This window comes from Notolepis coatsorum (assembly GCF_963971535.1).
Source record: "Notolepis coatsorum genome assembly, chromosome: 12".
In the NCBI taxonomy this organism is placed as follows: domain Eukaryota; kingdom Metazoa; phylum Chordata; class Actinopteri; order Aulopiformes; family Paralepididae; genus Notolepis; species Notolepis coatsorum.
The window spans coordinates 94,890,891-94,903,415 of record NC_140176.1 but is presented as its reverse complement, the minus strand read 5'-3'; the positions used below and the strand labels follow the sequence as shown (position 1 = coordinate 94,903,415).

The 12,525-nt window shown below is 43.3% G+C and overlaps 1 protein-coding gene across 1 annotated transcript in view; it reads right to left on the bottom strand.

The window, feature by feature from the left end:
• tln1 (talin 1) overlaps positions 1-12,525 on the bottom strand; it is a 207,178-nt gene that overhangs the window by 57,701 nt on the left and 136,952 nt on the right. Inside the window, exons 17-20 of the mRNA XM_084325947.1 lie at positions 9,942-10,123; positions 9,558-9,690; positions 1,840-1,941; positions 106-276 (exon numbers count right to left, since the gene is read on the bottom strand). Coding sequence (XP_084182073.1) covers positions 106-276; positions 1,840-1,941; positions 9,558-9,690; positions 9,942-10,123 — 588 coding nt within the window. The remainder of the gene's footprint in view (positions 1-105; positions 277-1,839; positions 1,942-9,557; positions 9,691-9,941; positions 10,124-12,525) is intronic.

Below are 12,525 nucleotides of genomic sequence, written 5' to 3'. Positions count from 1 at the left end.
AGGGTAGACAGACTCTATGTTCCTGTGTGTACCTTAGGGTAGACAGTCTCTATAGTATGTTCCTGTGTGTACCTTAGGGTAGACAGACTATGTTCCTGTGTGTACCTTAGGGTTCCCTCCCGCCTCCTTGGCGGTGTAGAGCATCTGCAGGGCGGACTCCGTCAGGGTCTTGGTCTGGTCCAGCACCGCCATCTGCTGCTGACTGTTGAGAATCTTGGAGGCCGTGCCAATGGCTGCCATGATCAGGGGCTCGAAGTAGCTGGCCATCTGCGAGACCTGGAGAGGAGAGGAGAGGAGAGGAGAGGAGAGGAGAGGAGAGGAGAGGAGAGGAGAGGAGAGGAGAGGAGAGGGTGAGACGTGTTGTACAGGCCTCAGATCAGATCTTAACACGTTCTGCGCCATCCACGTATATATACGTGTTTTCCACTTTCTTTTCCATAAATATTTTATTCAACTTCAGATTAAAAATGAAATACTCCCACTTTTCTGAAAGGAGTTGTTAAATCTGACATTACAAAAAACAATATGTGGTGGTTATGATTGGGGCTGAAGTTGAATAAACAATTTATGAAAGAGAAAGTCAAAATAATTCCAAGATAATTCAAAGATTACACACCTTTGCCACATATATTGGCTACAAACATAATCACTGCAAAGTTATCAAAAAATAAGAATCTGATCAGACACAAGGGTTAAGTTGTTGTTCCCTTTCTAATTTCCTCAAAAACATCTAGTCTAGTTAATGTGATCAATATTATTTGACAATTGATGCTTTTTGTTGGAAATTTCAGTCAGTGAGCTCATACTTTGAGCTCATTTTATAGTTAAAATGATTGAGACAACGCAATCTTCTGTCTTCGTTGTGCATGCATGCGTGTGCTCACCACACGCGATACATGTGTCACTATTCTGGCAGTGGCTACTGTTATTATAGTATTGTAATGAAAGGTCTGTTATTTAATGTTTGTGTAAAGGGCTATTTTAACTGTGCATCAGTAAAGTGAATATGGTATTGTGCTCTTGCTCTGTTTGAATAGGTGGAGAGAGTGGTTAACTGTATTATAATAGTAAATAGAAAAATATGTTGTGCTCTTGCTTTTTGAAGGTGGAGAGAGTAGCATTGCTAGAGTGCCACAACAGTTTTATTTGAGGTTCATAACAGTACATTGTACTAAGCAATTGTTGGCTCATTAGTTTGTGATTCACATGCACTAAAATTCACCAGAATGCAGGAAATTAAGTCTTTGTAACAAAAAAAATCCTGGTGGCGGACCCCCAGACCCCCCGCTTAAAAAGTGGCCTGATTGGGGCTATATTTCGCGCTATATCTCCCGGTATGAATTATTTCCCCAGCCCGGCCCTGGCTCTACAAACAAGGTGACGCACCCCTATCTTTAAAGCGTGGCCTAGCTAGAACGGTATAAGGATAATGGCAGGTGCTGAATGAGTTAATGTGTTGTACAGGTCTGAGATCAGATCTTAATGTGTTGTACAGGTCTGAGATCAGATCTTAATGTGTTGTACAGGTCTGAGATCAGATCTTAATGTGTTGTACAGGTCTGAGATCAGATCTTAATGTGTTGTACAGGTCTGAGATCAGATCTTAATGTGTTGTACAGGTCTGAGATCAGATCTTAATGTGTTGTACAGGTCTGAGATCAGATCTTAATGTGTTGTACAGGTCTGAGATCAGATCTTAATGTGTTGTACAGGTCTGAGATCAGATCTTAATGTGTTGTACAGGTCTGAGATCAGATCTTAATGTGTTGTACAGGTCTGAGATCAGATCTTAATGTGTTGTACAGGTCTGAGATCAGATCTTAATGTGTTGTACTGTACCTTGTGTCCCAGCTGAGAGGCCTCGGACCCGGCAGCGATGGCCACCGGCTCGATCAGGTTGCTGATCTCATGGACCGACGCTGCCATCTGCTCATGGAGAGCCTGCAGACACACAAGTGATGAGGAGACGGTCTGTAGACCCTTCAAGACCAACACTAACACACAGTCTGTAGACCCTTCAAGACCAACACTAACATACAGTCTGTAGACCCTTCAAGACCAACACTAACACACAGTCTGTAGACCCTTCAAGACCAACACTAACATACAGTCTGTAGACCCTTCAAGACCAACACTAACATACAGTCTGTAGACCCTTCAAGACCAACACTAACATACAGTCTGTAGACCCTTCAAGACCAACACTAACATACAGTCTGTAGACCCTTCAAGACCAACACTAACACACAGTCTATAGACCCTTCAAGACCAACACTAACATACAGTCTGTAGACCCTTCAAGACCAACACTAACATACAGTCTGTAGACCCTTCAAGACCAACACTAACACACAGTCTGTAGACCCTTCAAGACCAACACTAACATACAGTCTGTAGACCCTTCAGGACCAACACTAACATACAGTCTGTAGACCCTTCAGGACCAACACTAACATACAGTCTGTAGACCCTTCAAGACCAACACTAACATACAGTCTGTAGACCCTTCAAGACCAACACTAACACACAGTCTGTAGACCCTTCAAGACCAACACTAACACACAGTCTGTAGACCCTTCAAGACCAACACTAACATACAGTCTGTAGACCCTTCAAGACCAACACTAACATACAGTCTGTAGACCCTTCAAGACCAACACTAACATACAGTCTGTAGACCCTTCAAGACCAACACTAACATACAGTCTGTAGACCCTTCAAGACCAACACTAACATACAGTCTGTAGACCCTTCAAGACCAACACTAACATACAATCTGTAGACCCTTCAAGACCAACACTAACACACAGTCTGTAGACCCTTCAAGACCAACACTAACATACAGTCTGTAGACCCTTCAAGACCAACACTAACATACAGTCTGTAGACCCTTCAGGACCAACACTAACATACAGTCTGTAGACCCTTCAAGACCAACACTAACACACAGTCTGTAGACCCTTCAAGACCAACACTACAGTCTGTAGACCCTTCAAGACCAACACTAACATACAGTCTGTAGACCCTTCAAGACCAACACTAACATACAGTCTGTAGACCCTTCAAGACCAACACTAACATACAGTCTGTAGACCCTTCAAGACCAACACTAACACACAGTCTGTAGACCCTTCAAGACCAACACTAACACACAGTCTGTAGACCCTTCAAGACCAACACTAACATACAGTCTGTAGACCCTTCAAGACCAACACTAACATACAGTCTGTAGACCCTTCAAGACCAACACTAACACACAGTCTGTAGACCCTTCAAGACCAACACTAACATACAGTCTGTAGACCCTTCAAGACCAACACTAACACACAGTCTGTAGACCCTTCAAGACCAACACTAACACACAGTCTGTAGACCCTTCAAGACCAACACTAACATACAGTCTGTAGACCCTTCAAGACCAACACTAACACACAGTCTGTAGACCCTTCAAGACCAACATTAACATACAGTCTGTAGACCCTTCAAGACCAACACTAACACACAGTCTGTAGACCCTTCAAGACCAACACTAACATACAGTCTGTAGACCCTTCAAGACCAACACTAACATACAGTCTGTAGACTCTTCAAGACCAACACTAACACACAGTCTATAGACCCTTCAAGACCAACACTAACATACAGTCTGTAGACCCTTCAAGACCAACACTAACACACAGTCTGTAGACCCTTCAAGACCAACACTACAGTCTGTAGACCCTTCAAGACCAACACTAACATACAGTCTGTAGACCCTTCAAGACCAACACTAACATACAGTCTGTAGACCCTTCAAGACCAACACTAACACACAGTCTGTAGACCCTTCAGGACCAACACTACAGTCTGTAGACCCTTCAAGACCAACACTAACACACAGTCTGTAGACCCTTCAAGACCAACACTACAGTCTGTAGACCCTTCAAGACCAACACTAACACACAGTCTATAGACCCTTCAAGACCAACACTAACATACAGTCTGTAGACCCTTCAAGACCAACACTAACATACAGTCTGTAGACCCTTCAAGACCAACACTAACACACAGTCTGTAGACCCTTCAAGACCAACACTAACATACAGTCTGTAGACCCTTCAAGACCAACACTAACATACAGTCTGTAGACCCTTCAAGACCAACACTAACACACAGTCTGTAGACCCTTCAAGACCAACACTAACACACAGTCTGTAGACCCTTCAAGACCAACACTAACACACAGTCTGTAGACCCTTCAAGACCAACACTAACACACAGTCTATAGACCCTTCAAGACCAACACTAACACAGTCTGTAGACCCTTCAAGACCAACACTAACATACAGTCTGTAGACCCTTCAAGACCAACACTAACACACAGTCTGTAGACCCTTCAAGACCAACACTAACACAGTCTGTAGACCCTGCAAGACCAACACTAACATACAGTCTGTAGACCCTTCAAGACCAACACTAACACAGTCTGTAGACCCTTCAAGACCAACACTAACACACAGTCTGTAGACCCTTCAAGACCAACACTAACATACAGTCTGTAGACCCTTCAAGACCAACACTAACATACAGTCTGTAGACCCTTCAAGACCAACACTAACATACAGTCTGTAGACCCTTCAAGACCAACACTAACATACAGTCTGTAGACCCTTCAAGACCAACACTAACACAGTCTGTAGACCCTTCAAGACCAACACTAACACACAGTCTGTAGACCCTTCAAGACCAACACTAACATAGTCTGTAGACCCTTCAAGACCAACACTAACATACAGTCTGTAGACCCTTCAAGACCAACACTAACACACAGTCTGTAGACCCTTCAAGACCAACACTAACACAGTCTGTAGACCCTTCAAGACCAACACTAACACACAGTCTATAGACCCTTCAAGACCAACACTAACATACAGTCTGTAGACCCTTCAAGACCAACACTAACATACAGTCTGTAGACCCTTCAAGACCAACACTAACATACAGTCTGTAGACCCTTCAAGACCAACACTAACATACAGTATGTAGACCCTTCAAGACCAACACTAACATACAGTCTGTAGACCCTTCAAGACCAACACTAACACACAGTCTATAGACCCTTCAAGACCAACACTAACATACAGTCTGTAGACCCTTCAAGACCAACACTAACACACAGTCTGTAGACCCTTCAAGACCAACACTACAGTCTGTAGACCCTTCAAGACCAACACTAACACACAGTCTATAGACCCTTCAAGACCAACACTAACACACAGTCTGTAGACCCTTCAAGACCAACACTAACACACAGTCTGTAGACCCTTCAAGACCAACACTAACACACAGTCTGTAGACCCTTCAAGACCAACACTAACACACAGTCTATAGACCCTTCAAGACCAACACTAACATACAGTCTGTAGACCCTTCAAGACCAACACTAACATACAGTCTGTAGACCCTTCAAGACCAACACTAACATACAGTCTGTAGACCCTTCAAGACCAACACTAACATACAGTCTGTAGACCCTTCAAGACCAACACTAACATACAGTCTGTAGACCCTTCAAGACCAACACTAACACACAGTCTGTAGACCCTTCAAGACCAACACTAACACACAGTCTGTAGACCCTTCAGGACCAACACTAACATACAGTCTGTAGACCCTTCAAGACCAACACTAACATACAGTCTGTAGACCCTTCAAGACCAACACTAACATACAGTCTGTAGACCCTTCAAGACCAACACTAACATACAGTCTGTAGACCCTTCAAGACCAACACTACAGTCTGTAGACCCTTCAAGACCAACACTAACATACAGTCTGTAGACCCTTCAAGACCAACACTAACACACAGTCTGTAGACCCTTCAAGACCAACACTAACATACAGTCTGTAGACCCTTCAAGACCAACACTAACATACAGTCTGTAGACCCTTCAAGACCAACACTAACATACAGTCTGTAGACCCTTCAAGACCAACACTACAGTCTGTAGACCCTTCAAGACCAACACTAACATACAGTCTGTAGACCCTTCAAGACCAACACTAACATACAGTCTGTAGACCCTTCAAGACCAACACTAACACACAGTCTGTAGACCCTTCAAGACCAACACTAACATACAGTCTGTAGACCCTTCAAGACCAACACTAACATACAGTCTGTAGACCCTTCAAGACCAACACTAACACACAGTCTGTAGACCCTTCAGGACCAACACTAACATACAGTCTGTAGACCCTTCAAGACCAACACTAACATACAGTCTGTAGACCCTTCAAGACCAACACTAACATACAGTCTGTAGACCCTTCAAGACCAACACTAACACACAGTCTGTAGACCCTTCAAGACCAACACTAACATACAGTCTGTAGACCCTTCAAGACCAACACTAACACACAGTCTGTAGACCCTTCAAGACCAACACTAACACACAGTCTGTAGACCCTTCAAGACCAACACTAACACACAGTCTGTAGACCCTTCAAGACCAACACTAACATACAGTCTGTAGACCCTTCAAGACCAACACTAACACAGTCTGTAGACCCTTCAAGACCAACACTAACATACAGTCTGTAGACCCTTCAAGACCAACACTAACATACAGTCTGTAGACCCTTCAAGACCAACACTACAGTCTGTAGACCCTTCAAGACCAACACTAACATACAGTCTGTAGACCCTTAAAGACCAACACTAACACACAGTCTATAGACCCTTCAAGACCAACACTAACATACAGTCTGTAGACCCTTCAAGACCAACACTAACATACAGTCTGTAGACCCTTCAAGACCAACACTACAGTCTGTAGACCCTTCAAGACCAACACTAACATACAGTCTGTAGACCCTTCAAGACCAACACTAACATACAGTCTGTAGACCCTTCAAGACCAACACTACAGTCTGTAGACCCTTCAAGACCAACACTAACATACAGTCTGTAGACCCTTCAAGACCAACACTAACACACAGTCTATAGACCCTTCAAGACCAACACTAACATACAGTCTGTAGACCCTTCAAGACCAACACTAACATACAGTCTGTAGACCCTTCAAGACCAACACTAACACACAGTCTGTAGACCCTTCAAGACCAACACTAACATACAGTCTGTAGACCCTTCAAGACCAACACTAACACAGTCTGTAGACCCTTCAAGACCAACACTAACACAGTCTGTAGACCCTTCAGGACCAACACTAACATAGTCTGTAGACCCTTCCAGACCAACACTAACATACAGTCTGTAGACCCTTCAAGACCAACACTAACACACAGTCTGTAGACCCTTCAAGACCAACACTAACACACAGTCTGTAGACCCTTCAAGACCAACACTAACACACAGTCTGTAGACCCTTCAAGACCAACACTAACACACAGTCTATAGACCCTTCAAGACCAACACTAACATACAGTCTGTAGACCCTTCAAGACCAACACTAACATACAGTCTGTAGACCCTTCAAGACCAACACTACAGTCTGTAGACCCTTCAAGACCAACACTAACATACAGTCTGTAGACCCTTCAAGACCAACACTACAGTCTGTAGACCCTTCAAGACCAACACTAACATACAGTCTGTAGACCCTTCAAGACCAATACTAACACACAGTCTATAGACCCTTCAAGACCAACACTAACATACAGTCTGTAGACCCTTCAAGACCAACACTAACATACAGTCTGTAGACCCTTCAAGACCAACACTAACATACAGTCTGTAGACCCTTCAAGACCAACACTAACATACAGTCTGTAGACCCTTCAAGACCAACACTAACATACAGTCTGTAGACCCTTCAAGACCAACACTACAGTCTGTAGACCCTTCAAGACCAACACTAACATACAGTCTGTAGACCCTTAAAGACCAACACTAACACACAGTCTATAGACCCTTCAAGACCAACACTAACATACAGTCTGTAGACCCTTCAAGACCAACACTAACATACAGTCTGTAGACCCTTCAAGACCAACACTACAGTCTGTAGACCCTTCAAGACCAACACTAACATACAGTCTGTAGACCCTTCAAGACCAACACTACAGTCTGTAGACCCTTCAAGACCAACACTAACATACAGTCTGTAGACCCTTCAAGACCAACACTAACACAGTCTATAGACCCTTCAAGACCAACACTAACATACAGTCTGTAGACCCTTCAAGACCAACACTAACATACAGTCTGTAGACCCTTCAAGACCAACACTAACACACAGTCTGTAGACCCTTCAAGACCAACACTAACACACAGTCTGTAGACCCTTCAAGACCAACACTAACACACAGTCTGTAGACCCTTCAAGACCAACACTAACATACAGTCTGTAGACCCTTCAAGACCAACACTAACACAGTCTGTAGACCCTTCAAGACCAACACTAACACAGTCTGTAGACCCTTCAGGACCAACACTAACATACAGTCTGTAGACCCTTCCAGACCAACACTAACATACAGTCTGTAGACCCTTCAAGACCAACACTAACACACAGTCTGTAGACCCTTCAAGACCAACACTAACACACAGTCTGTAGACCCTTCAAGACCAACACTAACATACAGTCTGTAGACCCTTCAAGACCAACACTAACATACAGTCTGTAGACCCTTCAAGACCAACACTAACATACAGTCTGTAGACCCTTCAAGACCAACACTAACATACAGTCTGTAGACCCTTCAAGACCAACACTAACACACAGTCTGTAGACCCTTCAAGACCAACACTAACATACAGTCTGTAGACCCTTCAAGACCAACACTAACACACAGTCTGTAGACCCTTCAAGACCAACACTAACACACAGTCTGTAGACCCTTCAAGACCAACACTAACACACAGTCTGTAGTGATATATACACGTGAGAACAAAGGAAGGAAGGAAGGAAGAAATACAAAAAGAAAGAAATACAGAAAAAAGAAATACAGAAAGAAAGAAAGAAAGAAATACAGAAAAAAGAAATACAGAAAGAAATACAGAAAGAAAGAAAGAAAGACAGAAAGACAGAAAGAAATACAGAAAGAAAGAAATACAGAAAGAAAAGAAAGAAATACAGAAATACAGAAAAGAAACAGAAAAAAAGAAAAAGAAAGACAGAAAAAAGAAATACAGAAAAAAGAAAAGAAATACAGAAAGAAATACAGAAAGAAATACAGAAAGAAAGAAAGAAAGAAATACAGAAAGAAAGAAAGAAAGAAAGAAAGAAAGAAAGAAAGAAAGAAAGAAAGAAAGAAAGAAAGAAAGAAAGAAAGAAAGAAAGAAAGAAAGAAATACAGAAAGAAAGAAATACAGAACGAAAGAAATACAGAAAGAAAAGAAAGAAAGAAATACAGAAAGAAATACAGAAAGAAAGAAAGAAATACAGAAAGAAAAGAAATACAGATAGAAAGAAAGAAAGAAAGAAAGAAAGAAAGAAAGAAAGAAAGAAAGAAAGAAAGAAAGAAAGAAAGAAAGAAAGAAAGAAAGAAAGAAAGAAACACAGAAAGAAAGAAACACAGAAAGAGAGAGAGGGAGTGACGGTCAGTGGCACCTCGTGGGAGACGTCTTCTCGGGGGGTCAGCTGTTGGCTGATGGCAGCCAGAGAGGCCTGGTCCACCTCACGGATACAGTTGTTGAGAACATCGATGGCATCGTCACACTCCCTCTGGCCAGGAGCCTTATCTCTGCACACACACACACACACACAGACACACACACACCAAGTTCAGGGTTAAAACAGTTAAACAATTAAATAATTATTAATAATACAAATTAAATACAGAATAAAAATAAAATAAAAATAGAACATAGTTAAAAACATAGTATAAACAGAAAATTAAAGACAACAGCACAAGAAAAAAAAAATCACAAGAAAAATAAATAAAAAGCTAGCAATCAAAGGCCGTTTGAAACGGCGTCTAGACGGAGTCCTTACCTCATGTTGGTGATGAGCTTCTTGATGGAGTCGGACACGGTTCTGGAGTGGCCCGCCAGTATGGACCACTTGGGCGGGTCCTTGGGGTTGACGGCCAGGGAGCGGGCGGTCATGATCAGGCCGGTGGAGCTCTCCAGCATGGTCCTGGCCGCCGTGACGATGGGCTCCATGGCTGCATGGCCCTGAGGAGGGAGGAGGGAGGATGGAGGAGGGGATGAGATGATTGTTGAAGTGAGCAGACGCTTTAAAAAAGTTACTAAACCCCGTTTCAACTGAAACAGCTTGTTAGGCCTCGTCAGCATTCCACGGTGAAACTAAAGGGGGCACAGCGAGATCCAAGCTTCATTCAAATACATGCCAAGTTAGGATGAGAATGTGAAATGAATAACTAAATTAACCTAAATTACAAATGAGAGAACACGGCTATGAAGTGATCCTGGGCGTTTCCATATGTGACCGGGCACAGACTCTGGGTCCTTTAGATTAGAAGAGTCTTCATTTTTTTTTAGATGATATGAAAGTACAGGTTGATGATACCTTCAAAATAAGCCATCACTTACAAATCGGGTGGATACTTTTCAATCTATGTCTTATGAATCATGCTGATACCACACTACTCATTCCTGAGCTACGGGGCCTCAAAGAAACCGTAGCCATTTCTCTTGCCATTAGGGGTGTAACGGTACTTGTATTCATCCCACAAATTTACGGTACGGTACCTGCAGCCATACGAAGAATACGACTCATACCACTAGGTGAAACTAGGGTTGCACATTTTACAAATCGATGCTCAATATCATTACTTTACTTTACACTGGCTTACATTGATCTTTAATGTTGAATATTAAGCTTGTATTGCCAAACGTAGATGATGAATAAAACGTTGAAGCTTGGGCACGACGACAAGCGGACAGAATTAACAACGCGCACTGATACTCTGCACTTGGCTCTCCCCTCCCGTTTACTACAGCCTGTGTCCCTAAAACAAAACCATGACGAATTAATTAAATGTTTGTAACACAGCAGGGTCATTTAAATTTAGCAGTTTTCTTTCGTTTTCTTGTTCGCCCAATAATGGTAACCAATGGAAAGACACGCACACAGACGCGAACACACACGTCAACGTTCTCCCGCGGACTTTCTCACAGCTGATCGAAAAGAAAAGAAAAACTACTACATACCACCAGATCATCTGAGCTCCTCTCCAGTTGCTGCTACTGTGTTTAGATCCAAAATATAGATAAATCCTCTGCCATTGTTGTGTAACATGTCATCTGTTCTCTAGTCTTCTTCAGTCTCGGCTTCACGTGAAGTTAAATCCTCTCTACAAGTGAAACTGAAACTAAGTTGTTGCATAAGTTGTTAAGGGGGCAGTAGGCAATTAATTTACTCAGTGGATGCCTGAACACAGAATGACACCAGTATCTAATCAGTATTTAATAATAACAATTATAAATATATAATAATTATAAATATTTGTATTGTTTCCTGTTGTACCGAACTCGTACTGAACCGTGACCCCAATACCGAGGTACGTACCAAACCATGGCTTCTGTGTACCGTTACACCCCTAGTGGCTTCTGTGTACCGTTACACCCCTAGTGGCTTCTGTGTACCGTTACACCCCTAGTGGCTTCTGTGTACCGTTACACCCCTAGTATGAAGTGATCCTGGGAGTTCACATAAGAGGAACTGTTGGGTGTTGTGTTATGTGTTACCTCAGTGTGTTACCTCAGTGTGTTACCTCAGGGCTGATCTGAGCAGGGTGTGTTATGTTTGTGCGTTCAGTGTGTTACCTCAGGGCTGATCTGAGCAGGGTGTGTTATGTTTGTGCGTTCAGTGTGTTACCTCGGGCTGATCTGAGCAGGGTATGTTATGTTTGTGCGTTCAGTGTGTTACCTCAGGGCTGATCTGAGCAGGGTGTGTTATGTTTGTGCGTTCAGTGTGTTACCTCGGGCTGATCTGAGCAGGGTGTGTTATGTTTGTGCGTTCAGTGTGTTACCTCAGGGCTGATCTGAGCAGGGTGTGTTATGTTTGTGCGTTCAGTGTGTTACCTCGGGCTGATCTGAGCAGGGTGCGTTATGTTTGTGCGTTCAGTGTGTTCACCTCTGGGCTGATCTGAGCAGGGTGTGTTATGTGAGGTGTGTTCACCTCTGGGCTGATCTGAGCAGGGTGTGTTATGTGAGGTGTGTTTACCTGATCTGAGCAGGGTGTGTTATGTGAGGTGTGTTTACCTGATCTGAGCAGGGTGTGTTATGTGAGGTGTGTGTACCTCGGGGCTGATCCGAGCAGGGTGTGTTATGTGAGGTGTGTTTACCTCGGGGCTGATCTGAGCAGGGTGTGTTATGTGAGGTGTGTTTACCTCCGGGCTGATCTGAGCAGGGTGTGTTATGTGAGGTGTGTTTACCTCGGGGCTGATCTGAGCAGGGTGTGTTATGTGAGGTGTGTTTACCTCCGGGCTGATCTGAGCAGGGTGTGTTATGTGAGGTGTGTTTACCTCCGGGCTGATCTGAGCAGGGTGTGTTATGTGAGGTGTGTTTACCTCGGGGCTGATCTGAGCAGGGTGTGTTATGTGAGGTGTGTT